General features: G+C 35.6%; 1 protein-coding gene across 5 annotated transcripts; it reads right to left on the bottom strand.

Annotated features, from left to right (window-relative positions):
• Positions 1–1,240: 1,240 nt before the first annotated feature.
• SLC38A11 (solute carrier family 38 member 11) lies at positions 1,241–26,675 on the bottom strand. 5 transcript variants are annotated; one of them, XM_061343698.1, is made up of 12 exons: positions 26,434–26,675; positions 23,271–23,382; positions 22,780–22,854; positions 20,431–20,565; positions 18,188–18,253; positions 16,321–16,427; positions 15,735–15,814; positions 8,717–8,787; positions 7,651–7,812; positions 5,806–5,918; positions 5,034–5,165; positions 1,241–2,387 (listed from the first exon to the last, which is right to left on the bottom strand). In XM_061343698.1, exons 1-12 carry the CDS (start codon positions 26,476–26,478, stop codon positions 2,142–2,144), a joined length of 1,344 nt encoding a protein of 447 aa, XP_061199682.1. In that variant the 5' UTR covers positions 26,479–26,675; the 3' UTR covers positions 1,241–2,141. The 5 variants fall into 5 exon arrangements, with proteins under 5 accessions (XP_061199682.1, XP_061199713.1, XP_061199695.1 ...); XM_061343729.1 differs by having other exon boundaries at positions 23,271–23,378; positions 26,434–26,558; XM_061343711.1 differs by lacking the exon at positions 26,434–26,675 and adding an exon at positions 21,271–21,410 and having other exon boundaries at positions 23,271–23,335.

Raw genomic sequence — 26,675 nt, 5'->3', positions numbered from 1 at the left:
TGGGAAATTCATGAGTGATAACCGCTAATATGATTACATGAATGCAATTAGTTTTGGCAAAAGAAACTTTTAAGAGCTAAGTAAGTTTTATCATCAATGAAAATTTAACTGAACATTACAACTTGAGACTTTTTACTTTTCAAATTACAAAGCAGCATGAAACCAAATTTCTTTAAATCTGCAGTTATAAAAGTACAAAGTCATAGAAAGACTTGGCCTTCATAAAGGACAGGTAAATGTGATTTAATATTTGACAGAGCCACAAAAGAATCTTTAAGTTGAACAGGCAATACTACAATGCATCCTATAAATTATTCTACAGACCCTGTAAAGCAGGGATAGCTTAAAATTAATACTTGAAACAGGGGTAACATACTTAAGAACAAAAAAGCTTATGAGACTTATGAGAGATTTCTGATTCATCAGAAAGATCTCATTAGCTGTCACAAGAAAATATTTAACTCCATTTGGCACAGAAGGAGATGAATCTATCCAGTTACTACTTATCCACAGCTAAGACAAAATCAGCTATTGCTGGATCTACTCTGGTAGATCTATCTACTCCTGAAAATATTCTCTGTCAACAGTACCACGTACCTGGACTACAGATAAATTATCACCCTTAAAGTTGACTCTGTGTAGGGAAATTAAAGCAGAATAACACTTCCAGGTCCCTAATAGTTTTACAACTTAAAAAGAAACAAACAAAGGAAACCCACCATTCCAAAAACCCCAACAATACTTAAAACATTTATTATTAAAGCACTGCTCTCAGAAGACAGAAGCGTGTTATTCCTATGAGTATTATTACCATCTAGCAATCCTTGCTTAAAGATCTATTTAGCTACTAGCTTGAAAAAAATAGCTGTGTCACACAGGATGCACTGAAGACAAAAACCATCACCACCTCATTTAATACCACAAGAATGGATTAGCATTATACGTATAGTTGTCAAGGAATGGCGGGCAAAAGGAACCACAATGATCACAATAAAGCAAAACCTAACTGAAAGTACAGAGTTTGATTTGTTAACAAAATATATTCAAAATCCCTGCACTGATACTGAGGATACCAATATTACTCATTCTCAACTTCAAGTCACTTGTATTCTATAGGCATATCTATGTATTTGTGTATATGTATGTATGTGTATATATATATATATACACATGAATCCTTAAACAGACTTTGGAGAACATTAAAAGAAAAATCACTGAAATTTAACAAGCCATGAAAAAAAATAATAGCCATATATTGAAAAGAAACAGAGGACTAAATGATAACCAAGTTCAGAGTGTTTTCTTACAGATTTTGTTAAAGCTGCACAGGGCTAGCATATAGCAATGTTTCAATCCAGATTCAGAAATAATCAATAGGGTTATAAATGTAAGAACCAAGCTATGTTATATTTTCTTCTCTGTCAATCCTGACATTTTTACAAAGACTGTTTACTTGAGTCTTTTAAAATTCACCTGTGGAGATTTATTCATGCAGTATCTTTTAATTAGAAGACCACATGTTGTAACAATAACAGTTGAATTGCATCAGTTACAGTTCAGTCAGAATATAAAATTGACTCAAGAGCCAGTACAAAGGATGCTTTCAGCACTACAGGACAGTTATGGCAAAATCAAAGACACAATTAATAGGGCTCTTTCAATTGAAGAGCAGAAGTTTAATACACATAGACAGATCCATGCATGCTTGCTTTTTTTTCAGGACTTCAAAAGAACCTCCTACTATGGTGTGCTAATAAATACACATTAAAAGATTATAAAATTAGTACCAAACTACAGCAGTGAAACATTGGAGATGTCTACATTCCTAAACGTCTCATTTACAGATTTTAATCAGCTGTAAGACTAAGTTAAAAAGAAAATGCAGCCTTTTTCAACAGGTTTGCAAGTTATTCAAGTAATGTCTACTGAAAGGCACCTCTGAGAATTTCTGTTTAAACACCTAAAACTTAAGTCTTACTTGGAAAAGGATGGCACCATAAAACCAAGTATGTAATTACAGTTACAGTTTAAAATTCTTAGTGCATATCAAAACATAAAAGCTCTTTGTTCCACTCATTTAAACTGGCATGTGTGGCTTGCTGTGAGATGTATATGACCTAGTCTGCAGATTGGTGTTCCACCTATGGTGGAAGTGTAATGTTGTGAGAAGAAATATTACTAGAGAAACAGTAGAACATTTCTTTTCCATGGCTACATTCCTGGGGATGCAATACAGTCAAAACAAACCCAACTGTCATCACTAGCACACCAATAGCAAGAATCAGGCAGGATACGAGGTTATCTGAATGGTTCCATCGCTCTTCGGACAACTTTAGGTAACACGCTGATGGGATGATAAAAACAAGTGGGGTAGCACTCAGAACTCCCTGTGTGTGGGAAACAACAATAGAAAAAACAACTCATAAGCATATATATTTAGATGTGAAGAACAAAACCCTAAATTTTTAAATGGTTGTGATTAGGCTAATACAACAGTAAAATCAGATAGAGGCCTTCGCCAGTTTTGCTATATGCAAAACCTTCTTTTCAAAGTAAAGTTACTTGCAGGAATATCTGTAAAATGATCTGAAATAATTCAGATTTATTTAAATGCTTTTTCTTTGCTGATACAGAGTAATATTTTCTTCTGCAAGTACTATTAATTCTGATTATCAGAAGTTTCCTGGTTTCAGCAGTACAGTAAAAGTCCAAACATACTGACTCTGCAATACTATAAGTGACTCAATATTTTTTAGATCATTCCATGTAGGAAATCTAATACACCTCAGAAAAAAAAAAAGGGGGGGGGGGGAAACATCATGTAGCACTTCAGAGAATTCTGATCGATTTCTCATTTATGACCTGATTTGGGTTGACTTCCCTATGAAAGCAAAGTTCCCTTTGAGAGAATTAAAAATTCAACTCCTCTTTAAATACTCTCTTAGACAGGGACAGATAAAAAGCACCTGCTTAAGTACTTTTTATAGTAAAGCTACTGCAAAGTAACATACAAGTTACTTGCCAAAATAAAGCATTTTAATGCAGAAATTAAAAATGTTTACTTTCTCACATACTTAACAAACACACTATGTTTCAGCTTAATTATGGTGAGGTAGTAATCCAGCCTACTGAGTATCTGTACAAACTTTTGTGTTACAGGTAGAACCTGTTAAAAGTGATCAGTACAGACATAAAAAATCTTCTAGAGAAGAGAAGGCTGCATGGAGACCTCATAGCAGCCTTCCAGTATCTCAAAGGAGCTTACAAGGATGCTGGGGTGGGACTCTTCATCAGGGACTGTAGTGATAGGACAAGGGGTAGTGGGTTCAAACTTAAACAGGGGAAGTTTAGGTTAGATATAAGGAAGAAGTTCTTTACTGTGAGGGTGGTGAAGCACTGGAATGGGTTGCCCAAGGAAGTTGTGAATGCTCCGTCCCTGGCAGTATTCAGTGCCAGGCTGGATGGAGTCTTGGGTGACACTGTTTAGTGTGAGGTGTCCCTGCCCATGGCAGGGGGGGTGGAACTAGATGATCTTAAGGTCATTTCCAACCTAATTATTATATGATTCTATGATTGTATGATTCTATATTTTTCATGCTAGAAAGACTCATTGGCAGTTCTCTGGTGTAAATTTATTTTTAATATGTTATACCATATAATAAATGTAAACCACACATATATATACATAGATTATATGGGCACACAAAGTTAATCAGGCATATTATACCAGTATTCAGATATTTGCCCAGATTATGCATGTACATATGCACACATTTAAATACTTTTATTGGTGTGTATATATACACACACAGGTGAATTTTCTGCACTGGTAATGTAAAAACAGAGTGGAAAAAAGATGGAAAAGAAATTACCAACAGATGCCATGAGAGAAAATTTTAACGGAAACATGCATCCTGACCAAACCATTAGGAACAGTGTTTATTTTGAACTAGTTATGATTTGTTAAGTAGGTAATTATTTAAAATTGAGGGTAATTATGTAACTTATTTGAATACTGAAACCTGTTCTATAATATTAGTACAAACATAATCCGGTAAAATCATAGGTACAAAATCACTCATTACTGCTCAGTTAGCACATAAACTACTCTGTGGATCAAAACAGTATATTTGTGCCATAATGTACATACAAGTATCTGTATCACATAGCATAAATAACAACTCCCTCCATTTTGTTCCATCAATAAGCATGCAGTATATGGCTTGAAAATATCAATGAACGCATGGACAGGGATGCAAGAAAGCAATTCCAAAATACTTCTATAAAGAAGTAAAGGCCGTCCTTAAAACGTTTTCTCCATATTCTAACTTTCATATCCTGGAATATATTTCCACATCTTCTTTATTTATTAATAATAGCTGAGTACTGTGTACAGTTCTGGTGTCCCCAGCATAATAAGGACATGGAGCTGTTGGAGCAAGTCCAGAGGAGGGCCATGATAAGGGGGCTTGAGCACCTCCCATATGAAGACAGTCTAAGAAAATTGCATCTGTTCAGAATGGAGAAGAGAACGCTGCATGGAGACCACAGGGAAAAATTCCACTTCCTACCTCCATGGCCTCACTACTATTGCTTCTTTCTTTATCCCCTTGGTTTATGTCTCTTTGGCACAAGGCAATCTTTAGGATCTGATTCAGTGTTTAGTAATTTGCCAACTTCATCAGAAGCAGGGATTACAGAAAAACATGCTAGATTCACTCCTTCAATACAGTTAGGATGAGTATTTTAGTGATTTCTACTGCAGTTTAGATGCATTTGGTAAATCATAGCCATTTGCCTTATCTCCAGAACTGCCCTGAAAACACTTTCCAACCATACGAACTTTACCTTTGAACTCCCTTTCTTCTATAATTATCCAATTTTGAAGCAATGAATAATTCATTTTTTCCTACTAACATTTCTACTGACTCCTATGGTGAATTACATGAGATTTTCAGTAGAGCTGTAGATTTTTCATAGTTCTGTTTTATTAAAAAATGATTTATTAAACAAGAGTATACAAGTTCACTTACATTGAGCTCTAAAACTATTCCAAGGCAATCATACACTAATGATACACCAGTCGCCACAGCAATGATAACTACTGTCACAACAACATGGAAAACTGTGGAGAGGTTCCCATGGAAAAACACATTGGCAATCACCTGAAACAGAACCACAATTTTAAACCTTGGTTTTGTTCTTTACCTTATTATTCCAAATCTTCTAACATTAAGAAACTAAAAGAATGGGTGAGAATACACTGACCAAAGTCTACCTATTTTGCTTCAAGAAAACATTTTCATCCACTTCCAAAATTAACTCATAAAAAGCGTTACTAAAATTGCAGAACACATGCAAGACTGACTTAGCTACACCTGCAGGATTTAGGGTATACTTACTTTCTTCTCATCTGCCCACTACAGAATAAAAAATTACGATTATTTATTGAATTTATTTCCTAGACGGAGACACTATCACAAACCAAAACTGTTAAGCATAATAAATATACTATTTTTGGCTAATCTCAACATAATAACAACAGTGGTATTTATGCCAAACTTGGAACTTTAAGCAGTCCTGCTATTTATAGAACATTGGATAATATTGTAATAAATGTAATACAGCATTATGTTACCAGAATCCAAACAGCACAGTTTGTACCTCATACTCATTGCATGTAACAGAATAGGATATATTTATTAGACATCAATCTCTGACTTCAGCTGCAATATGTATTAATAATGTGAAAGTAATAATAATATATATCAACATTGTTAATGGGAGAACGTAGTTAATTCTTACCTCTCTGGTCACAAAACATTCAAGGGGGAAGGTCAGAATTACAGTAACTCCATAACAAAATCTTCCAAATGTAGCAAGACTGTCATCTCTACAGTAGTTTTCAAATAGATCTCCTGAGGCATAGCAAAGCATCAGTTAGTTTGAACTTCATGTCACTGGCCTATTTGCAACTTGAAGCGCAAGTTACTGGAGTTACTGAAGTAATTGAGACTTTCTGATCCCCTTTCCTGTTTCTTCTCGAAAAACTAGTCACAGTCAGAAATTACATCCAGGAGGAACCTTCACCTTATCCTGCTAGTAGCAGTGTTTTTATTTCAGGTAGCATTGATCTTTCAAAAATATTTTAACATATACACACTAGAGTTTGTCATCTGTTATCTTCCCCTTAGCACAGATTTTGTATGAGATGCTGGTGTCTGTTTAAATAAATATGTGACAGACTCAGAAAGAAAGCTTGTATGTGAAAGATACATGTCCTTTAAAAATGTAATTCCTAGATCAGCAATTACACAAAGACAACCAGTGAGTTACCTCTGCAGAACTGCTTTTTTTCTGATAGTATCTAATCACAGCTGGTAAGCTGCAGTAAAGAATTTCAAATATTCTGACCCCGAAAGGCCTTATAAACATATGGATTATTACCTAGCGAATCTTCTTACATCTAACAACAAAAACATTGCTAGAGAATTCAAATCATCATCTTGCTTAGAGTTTACCACAAAAAATCTGGAATAATGATCTCTGAAGCATGACAGGCACTACAAGACAGTGATCAGATGATATTTCAGGTCTTTTCTACCTGATTACTACAATGTCTTATGATTTACTACTTTTAGGATCAAAACAGCACTGAAGAAGCAATAATGTGCACTTAAAAGAAAATAGACAAAAGATTTTGACAGGGAAGGCAAAGTAAGATGGAACCTGCTTGCAGTACAGTCATATGCTGAGGGACAGCTGCAGTCAGAGCTTTCTATACTTGTAACATCTCAGCCAGTTTGCTGTTAAGTCTAGCTACAGGTGCATCTAGGACAATGCTATTCAGCGTATACAGCACTAGAAGCAGGAAAAAAGGACAGATCAACCAGTAATCTATATCCTACAATTTTTCTCAACTAGATGCTGCTGCTCATCAGGAAAGGAAAAGCTTGGAAGCCTTCTACGATTTGGAACAGCACTATTAAATAACAGAAAATCTGCTTGCTTGTGAAATATGTATTTTTCCTGAAGAAGCTAATGCATTGAACAAATTTATGACTTGTTCTTCTGAAAGAACTTTTTATACTTCAACAAAATGATGTTAAATAATATGACGTAACATTGATTAAATATATTTATACATTTATGTATATTCATATACCCATAGAAGTGGCAATAGGATTAGTTACAGCAAAACAGCTGTTGTAAATATAGGAAATACCTCTTAAGTCAGAGGTAGAACGCTGTATTAGCACAGACAGGAAAAGATACAGAACATACAGAAATATATGCCAGGCATCCTATAGAAAAATGAAAACAATTTTTGTTCTTACTGCTCTCTGCTAGTGTACCATATGGCTAAATTATAGATGCTTAGTCCTCAGAAGTATTTTGATTATGGAAGTATTCAAAGGGGACTTTGACAAGAGAGGCTTACACTTGGGAATCTGACATCTCTTAGCATGCAGCTCAGACCTTTGTATCCTGTGTTGGTGGTTGGGGAACTACAAGCGATGTCCTAAGTATTTCTGTCCAAACACGGTATGATTTTGTCATTTTTACATTCACTAAGATATTAGCAGCAAAAATTGGACAGAAAGGAAGAAATGTAAGCATTGCAGCAAGCATCAAAATCAAGCAGTTTACCTTCCGTGTATCCTGTAAAAGTCATATATCCACATGCAGCAAACACTACACTGATAATAACAGCAAGCGAGACAGACACATGTGTAACTCGAGACCAGTTCTTTAATGTGGGTTCTTCCAGAGACCCGTATATTAAAAAGCTGTTATGGTTGCAGATGAATGCTGAAAAACATGACAGTTGAAACAAATATATGAATTCATGCATATAAAATAAATTCCAAGGTAGGGGAGAGATAGCGTAGTTTGATTCCACTCATTATTAAATACAAACCTTAATAATGCAATGACTGTCAAGGATAAATGGCTTGAACTTCTACTTATTTGATTTAATGAGGTTTACATTCAACCTGCAATGATTCTGATTTCATTACCGTAAAATGCCACACTGTTTCCCACCCTCCACACCTCCATTCCACCTCTGTTTCCTCTTCTTGCTCTTTAAGAACCCAACAGCAGTTTTGAGATCAATTTTTTTTTTTTAAACCACAGAGCCATTTGCTACTTTCAGACTTCCTATGACATCCATTTTAGGCCTCACATTATCACAGTATCAACAAGAAGTGATATACTGGATGCTGGAGGCAGGAACTGATTTTAGAATGAGGATAATGGAAACAAGTTGAGATTCACCTGGGTGTTTCACTGTGAGAGATGGGAAGTAACAGGCACTCTCTAGCGAATGGATGAATTGTAGCATAAGATTTTTTTGTTATTGGTTATCCAAGGGAATACAGAATGATGACTTCCTTCTCAATTTATCAGTTAAACTAACCCTGTTGGTGCAGGTGTTTTAGGATGACCTGGACAGTTGAGCTAGATGCACATACTACACCTCTGTGCTACAGTGGCAATAGTCTCTCGGAAATTATAGGAATAACAGGAATAATGTCTTAAATCATAACAATTAAATTCATATGGATGTCTCAAATTCAATTTCATTTTTTTCTAAACCACCTTAGCATGAATATATAGGGGAAAAAAAAAGCGCAATTTCTAGGTCCAAAATATTAAAGACTTTGTTAAGAGTTGATCTGAATGTTGAAAATAAAAAAAAAAAAATACTTACCAAATGACATCACCCCAACAGCTTGTACTGCATTTGATTTTGCAAATATCCATGCATTTTCTGACTTGGGTCTAAAACAGACACTTGTTTTAATAGATAATCCCCTCTTCAAGCACCGGTTATTAAAAACAATTTAAAATACTATGCTGCAATACAGAACTGCTAGCCAGATCTCCAAAATTCTCTCAAGCAGCCCAGAGTATTCATCAACAATAAGTTGAAACTAGGGAGATCCCTTCTCAGCTCTCTTGTTTTGGCTAAAGTATTTCTGTAACCAGCTTTTACAGCCAAAATGTCAGCCTGTTTCAGTTTTGTAAATAAACTCTTGAAGTCATATACCAAGTAACAGGGAAGGTTAAACCTGCTACTGATTCTGACTAAGGTTATCTCAACCCAAAATCTCATCTGGCTACTTAAAGGCAATTTCTTCCTTTGAATTTGCACATTACAAATGTAATCCATGCAGTCTAGAGACACTTTTTTTTTTCCTAGTCTACAAATCAAGTAAGGCAGTTTGCCTTTCTTTACACTTGTTCCAAATATTCCTCCTAGTAAAGGGATTCTGCTAGTTCCCAAAGGAGTGATAAATCAGGCGAGAATTGTAATATCCCCCACATCTACTCTTATAAGTTATGTTCACAATTCTGGACCTGTGGTAACTGTAATTCTTAGAGTAGGACCACAGAAAACCATCAGCAAACTTCGTTAAAACCTATTTGATGCATGAACTTCCTCTCTGCAAAGAGCAAAAATGAAGGAAAGGAGGACACCAAACATTTTCTAGAACTGCAATTTGGTAAAAATATAAAATGAAATTCACAAGCCGGTTGAACATTGTTGTTTGTAATTAACAATAAAACACAGACAAAAGAAATAGCACAGAGAACTTGCTCTTAAAAGGTTGGTTGCTGCTAACTTTGCTCTGTTTTTATTTAGAGGGAAAGCTGCTGCCACCTGAGGCTTTAGCTGCTGCTTTCCTAATGCCCTAGAAAGTAGTATGGCACTCATGCCAGTTCTGTGAAGGCAACAAATGCATCTTTGTCTCTCCCTCTATCTGGTGGCATACTGGCATATGCTATGCTAGGTTTCATTGCTTTCAAATGTTTAAATTCCACTCCCACATCCTAAAAAAAAAAAAAAAAAAAAAGGACAAAAAAAATATTGCTGTTTCCTCTTTCAGAACTTCTATCTTACTATTATTTGAGAGCTCAAACAGTCAATCCTGCCTTTTCCATAGTAAAAAAATACCCCAAACGTATGCAATGCACATTCAGTTCAGACTTAGAGCACCTTTTTGGCTCTTAAGCTGTGGTTGCTAAGCTTAACTTTGAAGTGAACAGAACTTGAGCATCAAAATCATGTTCAGTTTTTTGACCTCAGATGCACTATGTTGTCTTGACTACCGTAACACACTGCTGCTAGTCTTAAAAAGCTGAATATGGCCCTCCTAAAACCTTCTCAGACTCAGCATATAGCTGTAATAAATGCTATGGATGAAATAGAGATATCTGGCATTTGTCTGGTGAAATAGGACTTCCAAATCACTATAGCTGCTGTAGTTCCTTGTACAGAGTACCCTCCCTCAACTTGATGTCACCAATATCAAACCACTAGTGATGTCTGTGGACAATTCATATCCATAATCTTGAATGCATTATTTTTCAGGAAAACATTCACAACTGATTGGAAAAAAGTCAATAACATCTCAAAATAAAAATATAGAAACCTAACATTACAACTGTTCCATTCGGTAACCACTAGAGGTCAGCTTTGATATCAAACATTCATAACGAAAATTTCTTTCATATTATCCTTTCATAACAGAATTCGTGACAGTCTTCTTACCCCTTTTTCTATTAATAATTAACATTTAGATTATGCGAGACCCTATAAATCAATGCACAGAAATAAAGAATGCTTTTGTCTGAAGCACATATGATTTCTGTGAAAATGGTACATCTCATGTAACAGTATAGCTATATTAAAAGATCCTACAAATAGGGATTTTAAAAAAAGAATGTAGAAAGCATGTGAATTTCAGTCAAAACATTTTCAAAAAATGTGCCCAAATAATCAAATAATAATAACAAAATAAAAACAACAAAAAAAACCCATCACAGGAGCTAGAGTTCCCCCCTGCACAATGTTAGATTACACACTAGCAATATGCAATAGACCAAAATATAGCTCTGCTTTATGCATAAATGACAAATCAGATTAGGGGTATTACTTGGAGGGAAAAAATACAAAAGAACAAAATCTTTCTTATTTAGCAGCCTAAGAAGATAAATTCTTTCCATTCTAGTTGCAGAAAGAGGAAGAATATCAGATCCGTGATTTGAACACCACCAGCAGATTGCAATGGCATATAACGCATGGTGATACAGATTAGACATGCAACAATACAAAACTCTTTCTTACAGTAAATTATATACTGCTGCATGTGTTTAGGAAAAGATTTTCATACCCTGGGAACAGAGGAATCTCACACAGATGTGATAAACTAAGGGAAAGCAACACAGTAAGCAATTCCATTTCTCAGTGATTAGAACTAAGAGTCAATAGCTCTAGAGTTCTGACCATGTCAACAAGAAATCAGCCCCAAGTCCAGTCTGCAGAACATACAGACTTATGCAAAGCTCCTGGAGAAGGGTGCAGCTGACATGAAAGTGTTTGTATAAAATAAGACTTCAGACTGAGAAAGACAAAATTGTATCAGGAAACTACCTGTTAGTTAGGGAAGAGCCACACGGTGAGTAATCACATAAAATTTCTCACAAGACAGAGGGCACCTAATGGCAATACCAAGTATCAAGTGTCAAGGTAAACATGCATACATTCATATAAATATGTATCCGTGCAGGCAGATGCATACACAAGCTGAAAGTATCTTATCACAAGAATACCAGGTAACACTACACCTGATTGGCTTTTTCAATCCTGCTGCTACTGTTCAAAATTGAATTTTGGTTTGGTTTTCTGTTTGGGTTTTCTTTTTTTGAGAAGGACCTTTGTTCTGACCAGTTTGACCTACATTTTTGTTAAGAACTGTTAGGGGGAAGATTTTAACTGCTGCTCATACATTAATAAACAAAACCAGCTAACTTACTCTTCCTCAGTTGTGCATAAAAACACAAGCTATGTCTGCATGAACACAAAGCTTTTTTCATGTTGACGAAGTAATTAGATAAAACATGATAAAAGTTACAGAATAAACACATTTGTGATACTAAATGCACGTGTTGAGTGCTGTACTGCCTATCATGCAGTAGAAGTTGTCACAAAGAACAGAAACAGAAGTAATATAACTGTGATTCTTGGAATGAAAATAGTAAAAGATTGAGCAATAGACATTCCAAGGGAGATCCCAGAGAGGAAAAAGTCTTACCTGAAAGTAAGACGACAGCAAGATAGACTGACAATAAGAACTGTCTGTGGTAAAGGAAGGTGGTAAAGCTTAGCAATGAAGAAAGTCTAGAGGTTCAGAAAATTACTCAGTGTTCAGTATACTTAATAGAAAGCATAGCATATAAACATGCTAATGAGTTTTAAAAAGTTTGTGTTTCTCTACACAGTAACAAGGGAAAATAAAAAGAGCTAATGAACCAGGCAAAAGTTAAGACTTCCTAACAGGGTAAAACAGGGCATTTCACATCCATATAATGAGTAAGGGTTGGGCAAAATTGTTTGGCAGTCTAAAATAGCATATCTTCTACTTCTTGTAAAACATTTACACTATAGCATTCCCTAAAATCCATGCCATGCAAAAATCTCTTCTGTCATTTACGTAGAAATGCCTTGAAATGCAGTAGAGCAGATTGCAAAATACCTTTATGGAGAGAAAGAGAAACAGGTCTCTGATCTAAACCCAGTTCGCAGGTATAAAACACTGACTGAAAAAAACCAAACAAAAAAACCCCTAGTCTGTAGAGAGGAAGCAAAGTCCTATGTTTGACAGGGGAGCTACATGACGAATGAGAAAAAGACATCCATTGTTTTGGGTTGAAGATCAGTGACTAACCTCCAAGTTTAGGTGCAAACCAGCAACAATCAAAATAATCCAGGAACACATGGTCTATTAATTCATGTTTAAGTCAATGATTTAGACATTTAGGAAATTAATTGTAAAATTTCAGTTCAGTTCTAAGGTAAAATACCTTCTTAGTTTTTGTTTAAACTTCAAAAGCTGAAAGATACTGAAAAAATTTATACATGCTGAATATAACTTTCATCAATATAATGGAATGAAAATAAGTAATGCTCACATCAGCCTTAAATTTTATGTTAATCAAAGTCATCTTGGTTGTTAAAGAACACAGGCAAGGCAAAGCTATATGTCAGCCCCACTTAGTTAAAGCTGCTTTAATGCCTCTTTCTTCCTTAATGAACTACTTAGCAGTTCTGTAAATACATGGTAGTTTAGTTTTATTTCTTAATTTCATCACACATTAAAGTTTTTTACTTACTATTGGATTATTTATACAAAGGAAAGAATCAACTTTCTACTTTCAAGTTATTTTCATGAACACTTGGTGTTTCATCCCTGTGATCAGCTGCCAGCTGAGTAATTCTCACATCTTATTTATGTGTAGCAAATGCTCTTGAAGCTTTTCCTAGGTATCTATGTATTATGCAGACACTGACACCACAACATTCTTTCCAAAAGAACACAAAATAAAAATGATCCATCTTTATAAGCTACATAAAATATTGCTTTTTACAGCAATGGATGTTAGTTTCAGCTTTGAAGCATGATTTTATACAGTATTAACATACAGTATGTTTACAATCCGAGATAATTCTAACCCATTGTTTTTGATCACAGTTGAAAAATACCCATCTAGAATCAGGTGGAAATAAAAAACAGATTACCAAACGTGTTTTTATCCAGCATCTTAACCTACTGAGAATAAACTCTGGGTCCAGAACACGGGATTTTATCTGCAGGTTCATATGTCCTTCAGGCAAACAATAACTATATGGATGATATTAATCAAAACCAAAACTGGGCAGGAAGTACTTCAGTTTTATATTTGTCATATGAGGAAGTAAGTGAAATCAAGCAATCCCTCACCATAAATATATAGGTTTTTTTTCTTGAAGACTAATTAGAAAATAACATTCCTAAAATATTCCTGGACAACCCACTCCATTCCCAAAGCAACACTCAAATGACTTATAATTCCTCTTTTCAGCCTACAGTTTCAAGCTCATCAAATCATTAAAAATAACCATAATGTTGTTTTGCTGATGGACTAACACATCGCAGAAGGTTTCCAGGAAATATAATATTCTCTGTTGTCCAAATAATAGATTTAAAATTTTCAACTAGAGCATGGATTGCTTTTAAGCAAAAAGACAAATTCTTTTCCTATCTGACATACCTAAGGACTGTGTTCCATAACCACGATTTTTAAAAATCGCTTTTAAAACTACGTCTTCTACTGTATTTTAATAAGGATTCACAGTAAATATGTTAGATGTGTTTCACTTGTCATAATACTATGATGGGATGGTATTAAAATATATTAGTGTTAAATATATTAGTGTTCCTCATCCTTACTGAAAAAAAAAAAGAGATGGCATAGCATTATAGCATTAATAAATATTACAAGAGGGCTTTAATAATTAAAGCATATGTCTAATTCCCACTGCAAAATACAAATATGAAAAATAGACATTGATAGAATGTTTGTGAGGTAAAAGATTCTGATTAACAGTTAATCAACTTGCTAGATGCATTTCTGAAAACCAGGCAAAAAACGTAAGTCTCTCAAGAATTAAAATTAAACTTCAAGAATCACTTAAACTCCAACATTAGTTATTGTAAGAAAAAATGAACCCATTCCATATTTTTTCAGTGCATCACAACTGTTGAGAAGAAATGTTACCATAGTAACAAGGTCATCAGCAACCATTACACATAACATCTTCCTTTTTTGGAAGAGGATTTTGATGTTACACTTTCAAATACCCCTTTAACACACACGATGAAAAGTATGTTTTCTTTTTGGAGGGTGATGGGGGTGGGGAGTGGAAGAAGAGAGAGGGAGAGTCTCACACAGATCCAAATGCATCATTTTATGGATAACAGACAATATCATCTGCTACAATTTCAGAAACTGGTATTTTAGCCATCTTCCTAGCATTAAACACAAATAACCTGCAAGTAACACACGTATCACAGCAGTAAAACAAATGAACAATTACGCATAACACTACTAAAATAATCATAGTGAAACCAATTCTTAGAGAAACATTAGAAATACTATATAAAACTGTTCCAATAAATAAAAAAGCACTTTCAGAAATAGAGATAGTTGTCTTTATTAGTAATATTTTCACATTTAAAGGAAAAGGTAGACCTTCTAGGCATAAAGGAAAGACTATAGATTCATAACACTTTCTTGCAACGTAATTAGAAAAATACTGCCACAACATATTCATGTGTAATAAATTGTCTAGAACACTCTGATGTCCAATGTTAAATGCTACTTTCAGAGTGTCTGTACTGCTGAAAATGTTCTGCATGCTTATATTGCTGTTTTTCCGTATGACAGAATACAGTTTTTATTATCATATTTTTTTTATAATTTCATAATAAAAAACACAAATAATTATATTGACAGAAAAAGAAATATTATTAAGATGTTATGTATTTTAAGATAATAAATAAAGGCCATCTGACAGTAATGGATAAAATTCAAGGTTTCTCAAATGACAATATCATATGTCCATTCATGAGCCACCTGCTATTAGCCATATCTCACAGTTTTCAACTAATATGTAACTTTTTTTAGACTTTTCCTAAGTTTGCTTATGTGCAATGGAAGAGTTAAAAAGAGGATAAAATAAGGTTTAGCAGTTCATTATCTATTCCTGTTAATACAAATTTATTTATTCAATTATCCCTCTCAAAACACCCATAGTTCAAAACTATGCAGATACAATGCAATAGTGAAGTAACAAATTATATATGATCAAAAATTCACTTTGTGGCAAGTGTAAGAATACTCACACTTGTGGACTGAATGTTACTGTTCTCACCATCACAACAATCAGGATGACAATGGTTAAAATCAGAGAAATAAGAGATACCTGTAAAGGTAAAAATACTACTTTAGTCAGTAAGCTGCTGAAAGGCTTTCATTATAATGTGCTTTTTAAAAATTATAATATTTTTATTTTAAATATTGCATCAAATATTTATAATTAGAAAGCTTGTCCTATATCATAATATTTTCTTATTCTTTTAAAGTAACTAGCCAGTTAGTTACAACTATGTCTAATTTTAACTGATATTCCCATTTAAACATTTCTAGTCAACGGTTCTCAGCATTTCAATATAAGGTCCATATCACCCAGTGTTTTGCAAGACTTGAGTTTCACTAGCAGTAGACGGAAAAAGTCCAGTGATTCACGGAGACCAAAGTTCTGCTTAAACTACTCTAAATTTGCCAATATTTCTTGGGAGAGAAATTCTAAATATTTAACATGCTTCAGCTAGATATAATTGATTTCAAATAAATTAAGTTATAACTGGCACTTATTTTCTAATTCCATACAGAAAAGTAAACCAAAAATCAACTGCCATTATGATTTACCTTTCCTAGTTTTGCTATGTCTCGATATAAAGATATAGGCAAGGTAAAGATGATGGTGGTAAGAAGGATTATGAAGTGACGGTCAGTAAGCACGTTATCTGGTCCAACTAAAGCAAAAAAGAAAATAATTTATTTTCCTAAGAGACTGACATGAGGAACTGCCTGGTTACATTTGAAAGTCTAGAAGTAACAAACTCTGATAATGACCAGGCTTTTATCCCCTTTACTTAAGCTATGTAACACTGAAATAAAGACTAAGCATTAGCTAACCTTGAGGAAGCCATTCACAGCATGTGCACAATCACAAGAATTCTACAAATTCAAAACAAATGCATAACATATGGGATATATTATACCAAACTTTGTGAGTCTGGCTTTTCTACATGTAGATTAGTATTAACTTCTTTCATCATGCCTTGGTCAGTGTTGGCAGACTGCAAGTGAAACATTCCACTACTTCTTTCTGCCGTTTACTCTTGGGGAATTTTTGGCACTGTATGTTGACTTCAATTACTGTGCTGTTGAAAAGAAGCAAATTCCTTAAAAAAATTACCCTAATATCAGTTAATGTTTAGATTTCTTTTCAGCACCTTCTTTCTTGCTGTCAGCTGGCTTACACTGCAAAATACAGATTACCATATGAAGGCAACAAGAATGATATAATATTCCCCGCAATCAGTGGGATTTATTTATACAACTACTGGAGGTTTTCTTTAAAGCTAATGACAACTTAAAATAAAACATAACTCACTTTCAGTCAGGCTACCATGAATCATGGGCTTGAATGAAAGCCTGCTGAATAATTATAGTTGAAAAGTGATTGGCAATTGACATGGAAGTCTGTTTTCAGTTCCCTCTAATCTTTGGGAGATTATAATGCTTTCCCACCTCTTTCTAGGCAGGCATTCTACCAGCTGGGTGAAAAGATGTGCCAAGCTGGGGATTCCTCTTATTACAGAAGTGGTATTGCATATAAATTATTAGATATGCAATGTCACTATCAACCCAATCAGGTATTCACAGAACAACAGAGTGTGACAGTTATAAAACACCATCCACACTTTGCAGGCTTCACCTGTTGAAAATTAACAGTCCTGAGGTATAAATCAGACAGTTTATACAAATACTAATTTCCACTTCATAGCAGACAAGTTCTTTTTAGTTTAATTTCCCAGTGAAGAATGTTTTAACTTAGCTGGCTTTGTGCTGAAGTAGATGTCAAACATGCAAATAAACTGATCCACTGCTTCTGCTGTGAAAATTTACAGCAGAATGGTAACAAGTTCATGAGTTACATAGTTCAAATGTCCACATTTGATTTTGCAGTGAATATCTAATGGAACTGAAAGTTACATATGCAGTTCATGACCAACTATTATAAACACATTCTTAAGTAAGTGTTAAACCCATTATATTATTTGCAAGCCATCCAAAATTATTCAATGGATAAAGTGCAGTTTTAGTATTAAAAATATTGTTATTATTATGGGAAATACCTAAAAAAAGATAGCAAAATGTGATGACCTTGTAAATATACCACTGCGAAAGACTCCTTCTATTTGCTTAGGATTTCACTGAAGCATGTGGTCTCCCACTGACACCAAGTCCAATGATAACCAAGGACTAGGATTGATAGTTTTTATTTGTGAAAGACTTACTAACAACAAGAAAACCCAAACAAACCCACCCCCCAAAGAAACAGACCCAAAACAACAAAAACCTACTCGCACAAATATGCTTCAAGTTCTTAACTTGAACTGTATTTAAGAGTAATTTAAAAGTAATGTAACCAGTAATCCCTAAATATTTGTGCTGTATTCCTATCCAACACATTTTCCCCATCCTGAATTTTTAAAATGCATCTTACCTCCAGGAATTCTCTGAAAAACTTTAGTTAAAGTGTCTCCTGTTATTATGTTGTAACTGATCATAGCTTAAAGAAAATACATTTTTTTTGTTAGTACAAGTAAAATATGAAATATCTGATATTTAATACATGTTTTGTAGATTTCAGGATTATATGCCACTCTCCCTCTTGGATAAATTCTGGCTAGCACCAACATCTTCTAAGGGTTTTGGTGGTTTGTGTTTTTTTTCTTTTTTAAAACAGATGCAACCTAACCAAGAATCCAGCCTGATCAGCAAGGCAGTTGTCCTAACTTGCCATACAAGCTTACTTCAGAATAGGGAAAAAAGGCTTTTTCAAACTGTTTGTTTCTAACAGCAATTATTTGTCAGTTTATTTTCAAACTTATTTCTATTTAGTAAAGTGCCTGTTAGCCTACTAATCAGTCCTGCAATCAAATGCTCCTGTAAAAAGTTAGCAAAATCTTTAAACCAGAAGAGAAAATAGATAAAGGTATCAGATACAGACTTCCATTCCTTCCTCTCATTAATAAGAACTGTAGCCTTAACATCCATATTTCATTCTTACCTTATCCTACACTAGAAATGTGTGTATGTGTACATGGGTGTGTACACACAAAATGTATTTATTTATTTTGAAGACTCATGGGGTTTTCACCATTTACACAGCACACATATAATAGGTATCATTGTTGGTGACAGCAGGATTGAGCCCATCCTCAACAAGTCTGCAGATGACACCAAGCTGTGTGGTGCAGTTGACAAGCTAGAGGGAAGGGATGCCATCCAGAGGTAGGCCAGTGCAAACCTCATGAAGTTCAACAAGGCCAAGTGCAAGGACCCCCAGTATAAGAAGGACATGGAGTCCAGAGGAGGGCCAGGAAGATGATCAGCTTGAGACAGCTGGGGGTGTTCAACCTGAAGGTTTTGGGGAGACCTGATAGCAGCCTTCCAGTACATAAAAGGGGCCTGCAAGAAAGCTGGAGAGTTATTTTTTTACAAAGACCTATAGTGATAGAACAAGGGGGAACAGCTTTAAACCAAAAGAGGGTAGATTTATATTAAATATTAGGAACAAGCTTTTTCCTATGAGGAGGATGAGGTACTGGAACAGCTTGCCACGAGAAGTTGTGGCTGCGCCATCCCTGGTGTTCCAGGCCAGTTTGGATGAAGTTTGAGTGAGCTGGCCTAGTGGAAGGTGGCCCTGCCCATAACAGGGGGTTGGAACTAGATGGTCTTTAAGGATTCTATGTACTGACCTCAACTAATGCATAAATATTCATTATTATGAAATTGTAAGTCATTAACACTACTTATAGAAACAAACAGAAGCATATATATATGCATAACTAGTCCATGCTAAGGACTGTAATCTTTAAAATTCTCTTCCATATTCTCTAAGAAATAGTACTTATATTCTTTAAGTCAACACATATAACATTATTGCCTGCAGTGGTATTGTTGACCTCCTGAAAAATCTCAGCTACCTGTAATAAATTCAGACTGATTATTCCCAAAGCAGGAATTTTCATCTGGGACTTTATGGTCACAAAAGTCTTGGTTTCTTGAGTCACCTCCTTTTACAGGCCCATGTGTGAAAACAAGCTTATTTAAGACTTGACTGAATCATAGGTGACAGATTCAGAATAGCCCTTTATTTTAAACTTCTGGTCTAATCAGTTCCTGCCCAGATTATAGCTGTTTGGTTTTTTACAATTTCTTCTTCTAAGGGGTCTTGACTGCCCAATTTCCTAGTAGCTCATTGGGCATGAGGCTGCTGAAGAGCAATGACAGCACGTTTTACTCAAGTGAGATCTGGTAAGTGGCTTCTCCAATGAGAGAAATAGTACATCTTTGGAAAAATATTAATTCAATATACTCCTAAAGTTATATTTTTCTTTTGTTTCAGGCACATCAACTTTGTGCTCTGTTATTCTTTCTAGAACAGAATCTCTTCTTTGCTATTTCTCATAGCTACTTTTGTTATTAATTTGTAAGTGTGCGATCATGAATTTCTCTGCTATTACATTTCAGTTAATTTCTATTATTCTGGTCCTCCAATTCACTGATTCCTTCCTCAGTCATTCTTCAGAACACACCAAGTAATATTTTTTTAATAGGAAAGAGGCATATGCAGTATATTATTTTCAGAGTTCTTAATACTTAACCAGTGAAAAAATGAGGTAATGTAAAAAAGCTTGTTTTTTATAAAACTTAAACATTTACATTTTTATGTAATCTTACCAATAAATGGATATAAAAATTGAAGAGTTGAAAGAATTAGATAACCTACAAGCCCATATGTTTTTCTGACCAGATCTTGATAGGTGTTGGCACTGGAGAGGTTTCCTCCTTTGATCAGTAATATAATGGAATAATCTATTAAAACAGAAAATTACCTTTAATGACAATATGAACCAAATGGTGGTTCCTGTTCATCTTTTTAATTCATTAAATTTTTTTTTTAAAAAGGTCTGTAAAAAGGAGAACAGTGGCACTGGGAAGAGAAGGGATGAAAAATCTCAAAGGTTCTGAATCTACCAAACCCAGGAATTACAGGCTCATAGTAGAAGTTGTTCCAGCTTTCCCAACTAGGGACAGCAGAAAGTCTCATTTTCATTGGTTCCCAGGGTGGTCAAATAGAATGAGAAATGTCACAAGCACCCAAAAAGGAAAATTCAGAGGTCTCCTGAATTAATGGAGCATTTGATTATACCCTGAAAGGGAGTAAAATGTAAGGATTACCTGTGTCATAGTGCTAGAACTCTCAATCACTTTACTCATTTATCTAAGTTTATAAAAGATAAAGCCTAGTGCGTATTTTGCATCTTCTCCATTGTTTAAAATAAAATATTCTAAAAGTTTTCATTGGACAAATAAATAAAAGACATGCAAAGTGATTTTTCTGGAAACCCATGAAGCAATGTGCCTTGAGACAGAGCTGATGTCTCAGGCAGAACTACTCCCAGATTGAACCTCAACTTTTTATGAGGAACAGTTCAAAATATTGTAGTTATGTCAAGCTATGCTTTTGAATTTATTTGAGCACCATGGGATTTTCCAGTCCAGCATAAAATTCATTACCTTAGTACAGATGTCTTGACAGACAGTAGCTAGACCTCGTCTATTCCTCATCTGTCTTTCACTTAGCTTGTAATTTGTGCTGTGATAGGAACAGTTCCTTTCTGTGAACAGTATCAGTGTTTATTATCTTCTGGGAATGACTGAAATTTATGAAGGAGATTTCTACCATGTGCTAATGTAAAAGCCAATCCAGAGATTCACATGAGCATATGCAATTCTTACACAATATATACTCACACTATAACTGGGAGCAGACAAAAAGAGAAGTACAGAATTGTTCATTTTCAATTATGCTGCATGCTAAACTGATCTTGCACAAGAAATACTAAGTGTTTATAGCAAGGGATCTTAGATCCACAAAACTTTAAAAAAGGTTTACCATATCATAGGTATTTGTCTGTCAATCTGGACTACACCCAGCCTACATAGACCCAGTATAAACCCAAAAACATCCCCCAAAATGAAATACGGCAAGAATTGCTCAATAACAGCTATTCAGCAAATACTGAGTAAGATCTATGGAAAATAAAAGCTAATGGTACATATCTAGCCTGTATTTTAAATGCTACAAGTTGAAAAATTGTAACTATAGTTATAATTTGCTTATGCAAGATATATTGAGCCAAATCTTCAACATAATAAAATGTAAAGTTTAACTCACAGGTTCTGGGCCTATGGCTATAGGGCCTTCAAAATACTTACACGTACAAAGGACAAATCAGATTTTCTACAGAAAGGTAACTGAAATTTCTCAGCTATGCTTATGATATAATTCCATTAGTCTATAGAGAAAATGTTCCATTCATAAGGAACATATTCCTTATGTTATATTGCTTTCTAGTTTAACCTCAATTATTTATGCAGAACCTTACATGATATTTTAAGCAATGCAAAGCATCAACTGCTGTTCAGCACACAAGTAACAATTTGTAACATTCATGTTGACTTGGTTCATCATTTTAAGACTTGAATCCAAAGTCTTTACAGAAATTTGCCTTTGACGTCAGCAGATTTATTTATGCTTATTTATCATGTTATTTCAAACCCTGTCCCTTTTTGAAGGTAAATACTTTACTTTTTGATGAACGGTAACTAAATAAAATATTCAAAATCATAGTACAACCAAAGGTTTTCATTCTGTGATAGATTTTAAAAAAATGATATACAACCCCCTCAAGGATCAGTCTCTTAATTAGGGTAAAAACAGTGGACCAGGTGATTATGAGGCACAAATAAGAGCTATTCTTCCAAATGTCACCTTGACCTAGTCTAAGAAACTATGCTTTACAAAAATAAACTGCACACAAAAAGCAGCTTGATATGTTGCACAGTATAATTCTCTACTTTTACTAATCTGCTCAAGGGATTAATGAGGTAAGGAAAAAATCTGTCATATTAATTATCATACATTATCATACATATACGCGTTTAAGGTATTATTAAGCTCAAGGTAAGCTCAATGTTTTAAGGCTAATTTTCACTTCACACCAGAAACTGCTTTTAAAGTACCTGTGATATAGGCAACTCCAAATAAAAGCAGTACTCCTAGTGGAAAACCAGCTTCCTTCATTGAATATGGCAATCCTGTAAATAGCAAGAGGAGTGATTATAGAAAAAACGTCCCAAATACTTATGTGTGATAACCAAAATAAACATTCAGATTTAAGAAAAGTTCTACCATTCACCCAAAATGGACCAGCATGCTTAAAAATGATCTTTCTGAAGTTATTAACAAAGTGCTGCCTAGGTGTGAAATTCAGTTAGGACTTACCCAACCCACCCTCTTATCATTATGGCAAATCAGCTGTAAGGTATTTATCATGAGAGACCTGATCTCTGCTGATACCTCTGCATTTTTGCATAGTAAGCAAATAAAAATAGAGAAAAATCTTTAGGAACAGCAAGAGACAGTTAAGACAACAGTGTCAGCTCTCCAAACTGGATAGTCATGCATGTATAAAGAAGGCTGAACACAGACTAGTGAAGAAAAGTATACTTACCAATTATACCCGATCCTATGATAGAGTTGATAATGTTAAATCCAGCTGATGCTAGACCACCTTTTCCTCCTTTCTTCCTGGGTTTACTAACAAGGGCTGTTTGGTCATCTACCTATTTCAGAAAAACAATGATAACATTATACATGAGAAAAATAGGTGAGAAAAAGGATAGTCTATTCAAGATTAAAAAAAAAGAAATAAACTCATAAACTCAGATTTGTAGAGGTATTTTGATACTTAAACCCCAATTTTTTTTTCAGTGACAAATCAAAGAAATGTTAGGCAACTAACTTGTGTATAAGTGTGACCCAGAATCTTCTGGAATTAATTCTCCTCTGGAAGAAAAAAATAAATGTGAAAGGACAGAAATGTATACAAACTCAGAGGCACATTGTTAAACAAAGAGCTTTTTAGTCACTTTCCAAAGGCAGAAATGTGAATCAACTAGTTTTGAAAATATCTTGGCTGATACAACTGGTCAGTAAAAATAAGTCATTGAAACAGGGGAATTAAATGTCAAGAGTTACTAGTAAAGTATGCCAACATCTGAAGATACTCTAATTCAAGGTTTTATTCGGCATTTTAAATATTCGTGTATCATCCAATGGTTTAGTTCATTATGAATAGTTAATGACACTATAAAATTGGCTAGTCCCAGGAAATTTCTATGGGAAGGTCTGGTACAAACCAAAGCACAATTTGTAGCCAACAGCTTGAAAAATGAAAGCTTTTATCTTCAAAAAGCATTTCTTCATAAGCATGCAATGGTCCTCTCCTCAGATCACCACTCTGCTGCCAGAGAACATTTTAGAGTCACTCATTAGCAGGCCAGTATTTTAAATGAAGTTGTGTAATTCAAAAGAGGAATATGCATTTAATGAAGAAAATGCTCATCTGTTTTCTGCAAAAGCAAAATGTCGTGCACTTACCATGAAAATAAAACCACTATTTCATGGATGCAGGAGCCTATTTAACATATATAGCTGGTAGCACAAACTCAGATGCTTGTCACTAATACTCCTGGAAAAGAAATTAAATTACTGACAAAGCTAAGTCATCAGTAGATAGTAGTATAAGCTAACAAGCATAAGAGTGCCTCAAAGAGGGCTACATATTTAAGTGCAACCTTTAATCCTTAAAAGTACTAACTAGAAAAGTAACACTGGCTCAGATCAAAAGCTAGCATAGCCTAGTACCCTGTTATCTGAGAGTGGTTATCGAAGACCCTTAGGGAAGAGTATAAGACATGAAAAAAATATAGCACACAACTTCCCTGTCCCAGCTTTCATCAGGTTTCATATCTCAGACTTTCTCAAAGCAGGTATGTTCACAGTGTATCACATCCCTTAATATATTGCTCCTTGGATTTGCCCCTTTTCTGAAGCCATGTATATTTCTTAGCATCTACAACATCACAGAATAATAGAATGCTTAAACCTGGAAAGGACCATAAGATCATCTAGTTCCAAGACCCCTGCCATAGGCAGGGATGCTTCAACTAGACCATGACACCCAAGGCTCTGTCCAACCTGGCCTTGAATACTGACAGGGATGGAGCATATCACGTGGCAATGAATGCCACATCTAAACTATGCATTGCTGCAGAAAAAATATGGTCTCAGTCAGAGATCAATATGATCAGACCAAAGCCATTTATTACAAAGCATCTATCCTTTTTATACTGTTCTCTGCATCTGCTTACAATAGCTTGCTGTATCATAATCAGATACATATTATTGTAGCACACAGCAACTATGGCTAGATATACAACAGCACACTGTATTATATTTGGATACATATACAATAACTTGCTGTAGTATAATTAGATACATATACAATAGCTTAGTATATTATGCTTTGATACGTACTCTTGCAGCACACAGCAACTAGTATACAATTAATCAAATAAGCGTATGGGAACTTAACCTTTAAAACTTGCTAACAGTTCACTATTTTGTATCCTAGCACATTCCAGTTTCTTCTTATCTTGCTTGCACCGTTACTTTTGCTTCCTTACCCACGTCCTCTTTCATCCTCGGTTCATGACGAGCGCCATGTAGGCACTTGCTGACTTGGGAACATGGCCATTCTTTCCTAAAAATCCATCCACAGTGCATTGCATGAAGAAACAGGCACTCTTCTTTGTCAAATATTTCCACTTGAGTTCCCCAATTTATTTTATATCACCACAGACAATCCAACCCCTATTACCTACTTATCTTCCCCATATCATATGTAGTTTTATAGGTAGCATTTTCCCTCAGCATTTTTCATACAGACTTACAGGTACTACATTTTACTTCACCACTGATTCAAGCAGCAAAAGCATCCCTCTCATTCTTTCTTAAAATTTTAATGTTCTATGCTACTTACAGCACAATATACATGAAATTACACTGGACTAGAACAGCCTAGTTGTCCCTCTCCAGCTGTTACAAGAAAATGCGCACCGTACAGCTCAAAGACTCTATCATTGTCACTGGTCCCTCCCCCAGTTGGAAAAGACACATCTGAACGGGGAAGAAAAGACAAAGAAGGGGCAACAGAAATTCTGACACAGGGGAAATGTGAAGACTAGCAGCGCTTTTAAAGGTGCACTTGGACTGCAGTTGAGGGACAAAATGCCTGTTAGGAGTCAAGCTATTACACATGTAAGGCTATTGAAGAGGTGAACAGGATGTGTTGGTCCTCTCCCAGGGCTCAGCTGCAGGCCAGGAGATCATCCTGTTAGCAGCAGGCCCAACAGGAGGGTGCTCAAGTTCTGGTCCCCAAGCAACATGGAATTTTATCTGTGCTGAGCAGCCACAAATCCCCCACCTCAGACGAATAAGGCTCCTCACATTGTATTTTTTTTTCCTGCGGGGCACCTATGAGTCTATATTCCTCACCCAAATTAGAAGTAAACTGCACGGAGATGAAACCACAGCTGTTGTCAGGTCAGCCGGGCTGAAGCACCAATCCGCCTGGGCTGCTTCACTCAGCTGGTCGCTATGAAGCCGTACATAGCCGGCCGCGCTGCCCCTCAAACTTTCCTACCCCAGCAATGTCCCGCGATTAGAGACTGAGAAAAGTAAAGAGAAGCCAGGTGAAAGCCAGCGAGCTTACTGAGCAGCGGGAAGCCTCTCACCTCGCCCATCCCCGCCGACTGATTCAGTCCCGATACCCGCTGAGCAGCGGCCGGCAGCGGCTCCGGCTCGTCGCGCTCCATCGACGGCTGCCGCTGGGCAGGCGTGTCGCTTCCGAGCTGCTTCCTGAGCCCTGCTGGGTCCGGAGGAAGGAGTGGAGAGCCGCGGCAGTCAGGGGCGCGGGGTCCTCGTCAGGCGGGCTCTGCACGGTGCCACGGCACCTTCATGGGCTTCGGAAAGCCGAGAGCTGACGGAGCTGGCCCGCCCGCCTGGACCGGGG

Source organism: Neopsephotus bourkii, unplaced genomic scaffold, assembly GCF_033783945.1.
Source record: "Neopsephotus bourkii isolate Nb327-2 ecotype Australia unplaced genomic scaffold, CSIRO-AGI_Nbou_v1 NB_196, whole genome shotgun sequence".
Lineage (NCBI taxonomy): Eukaryota > Metazoa > Chordata > Aves > Psittaciformes > Psittacidae > Neopsephotus > Neopsephotus bourkii.
Note: the sequence above shows the minus strand (reverse complement) of the source record. Positions and strands in the feature narration are given on the sequence as shown.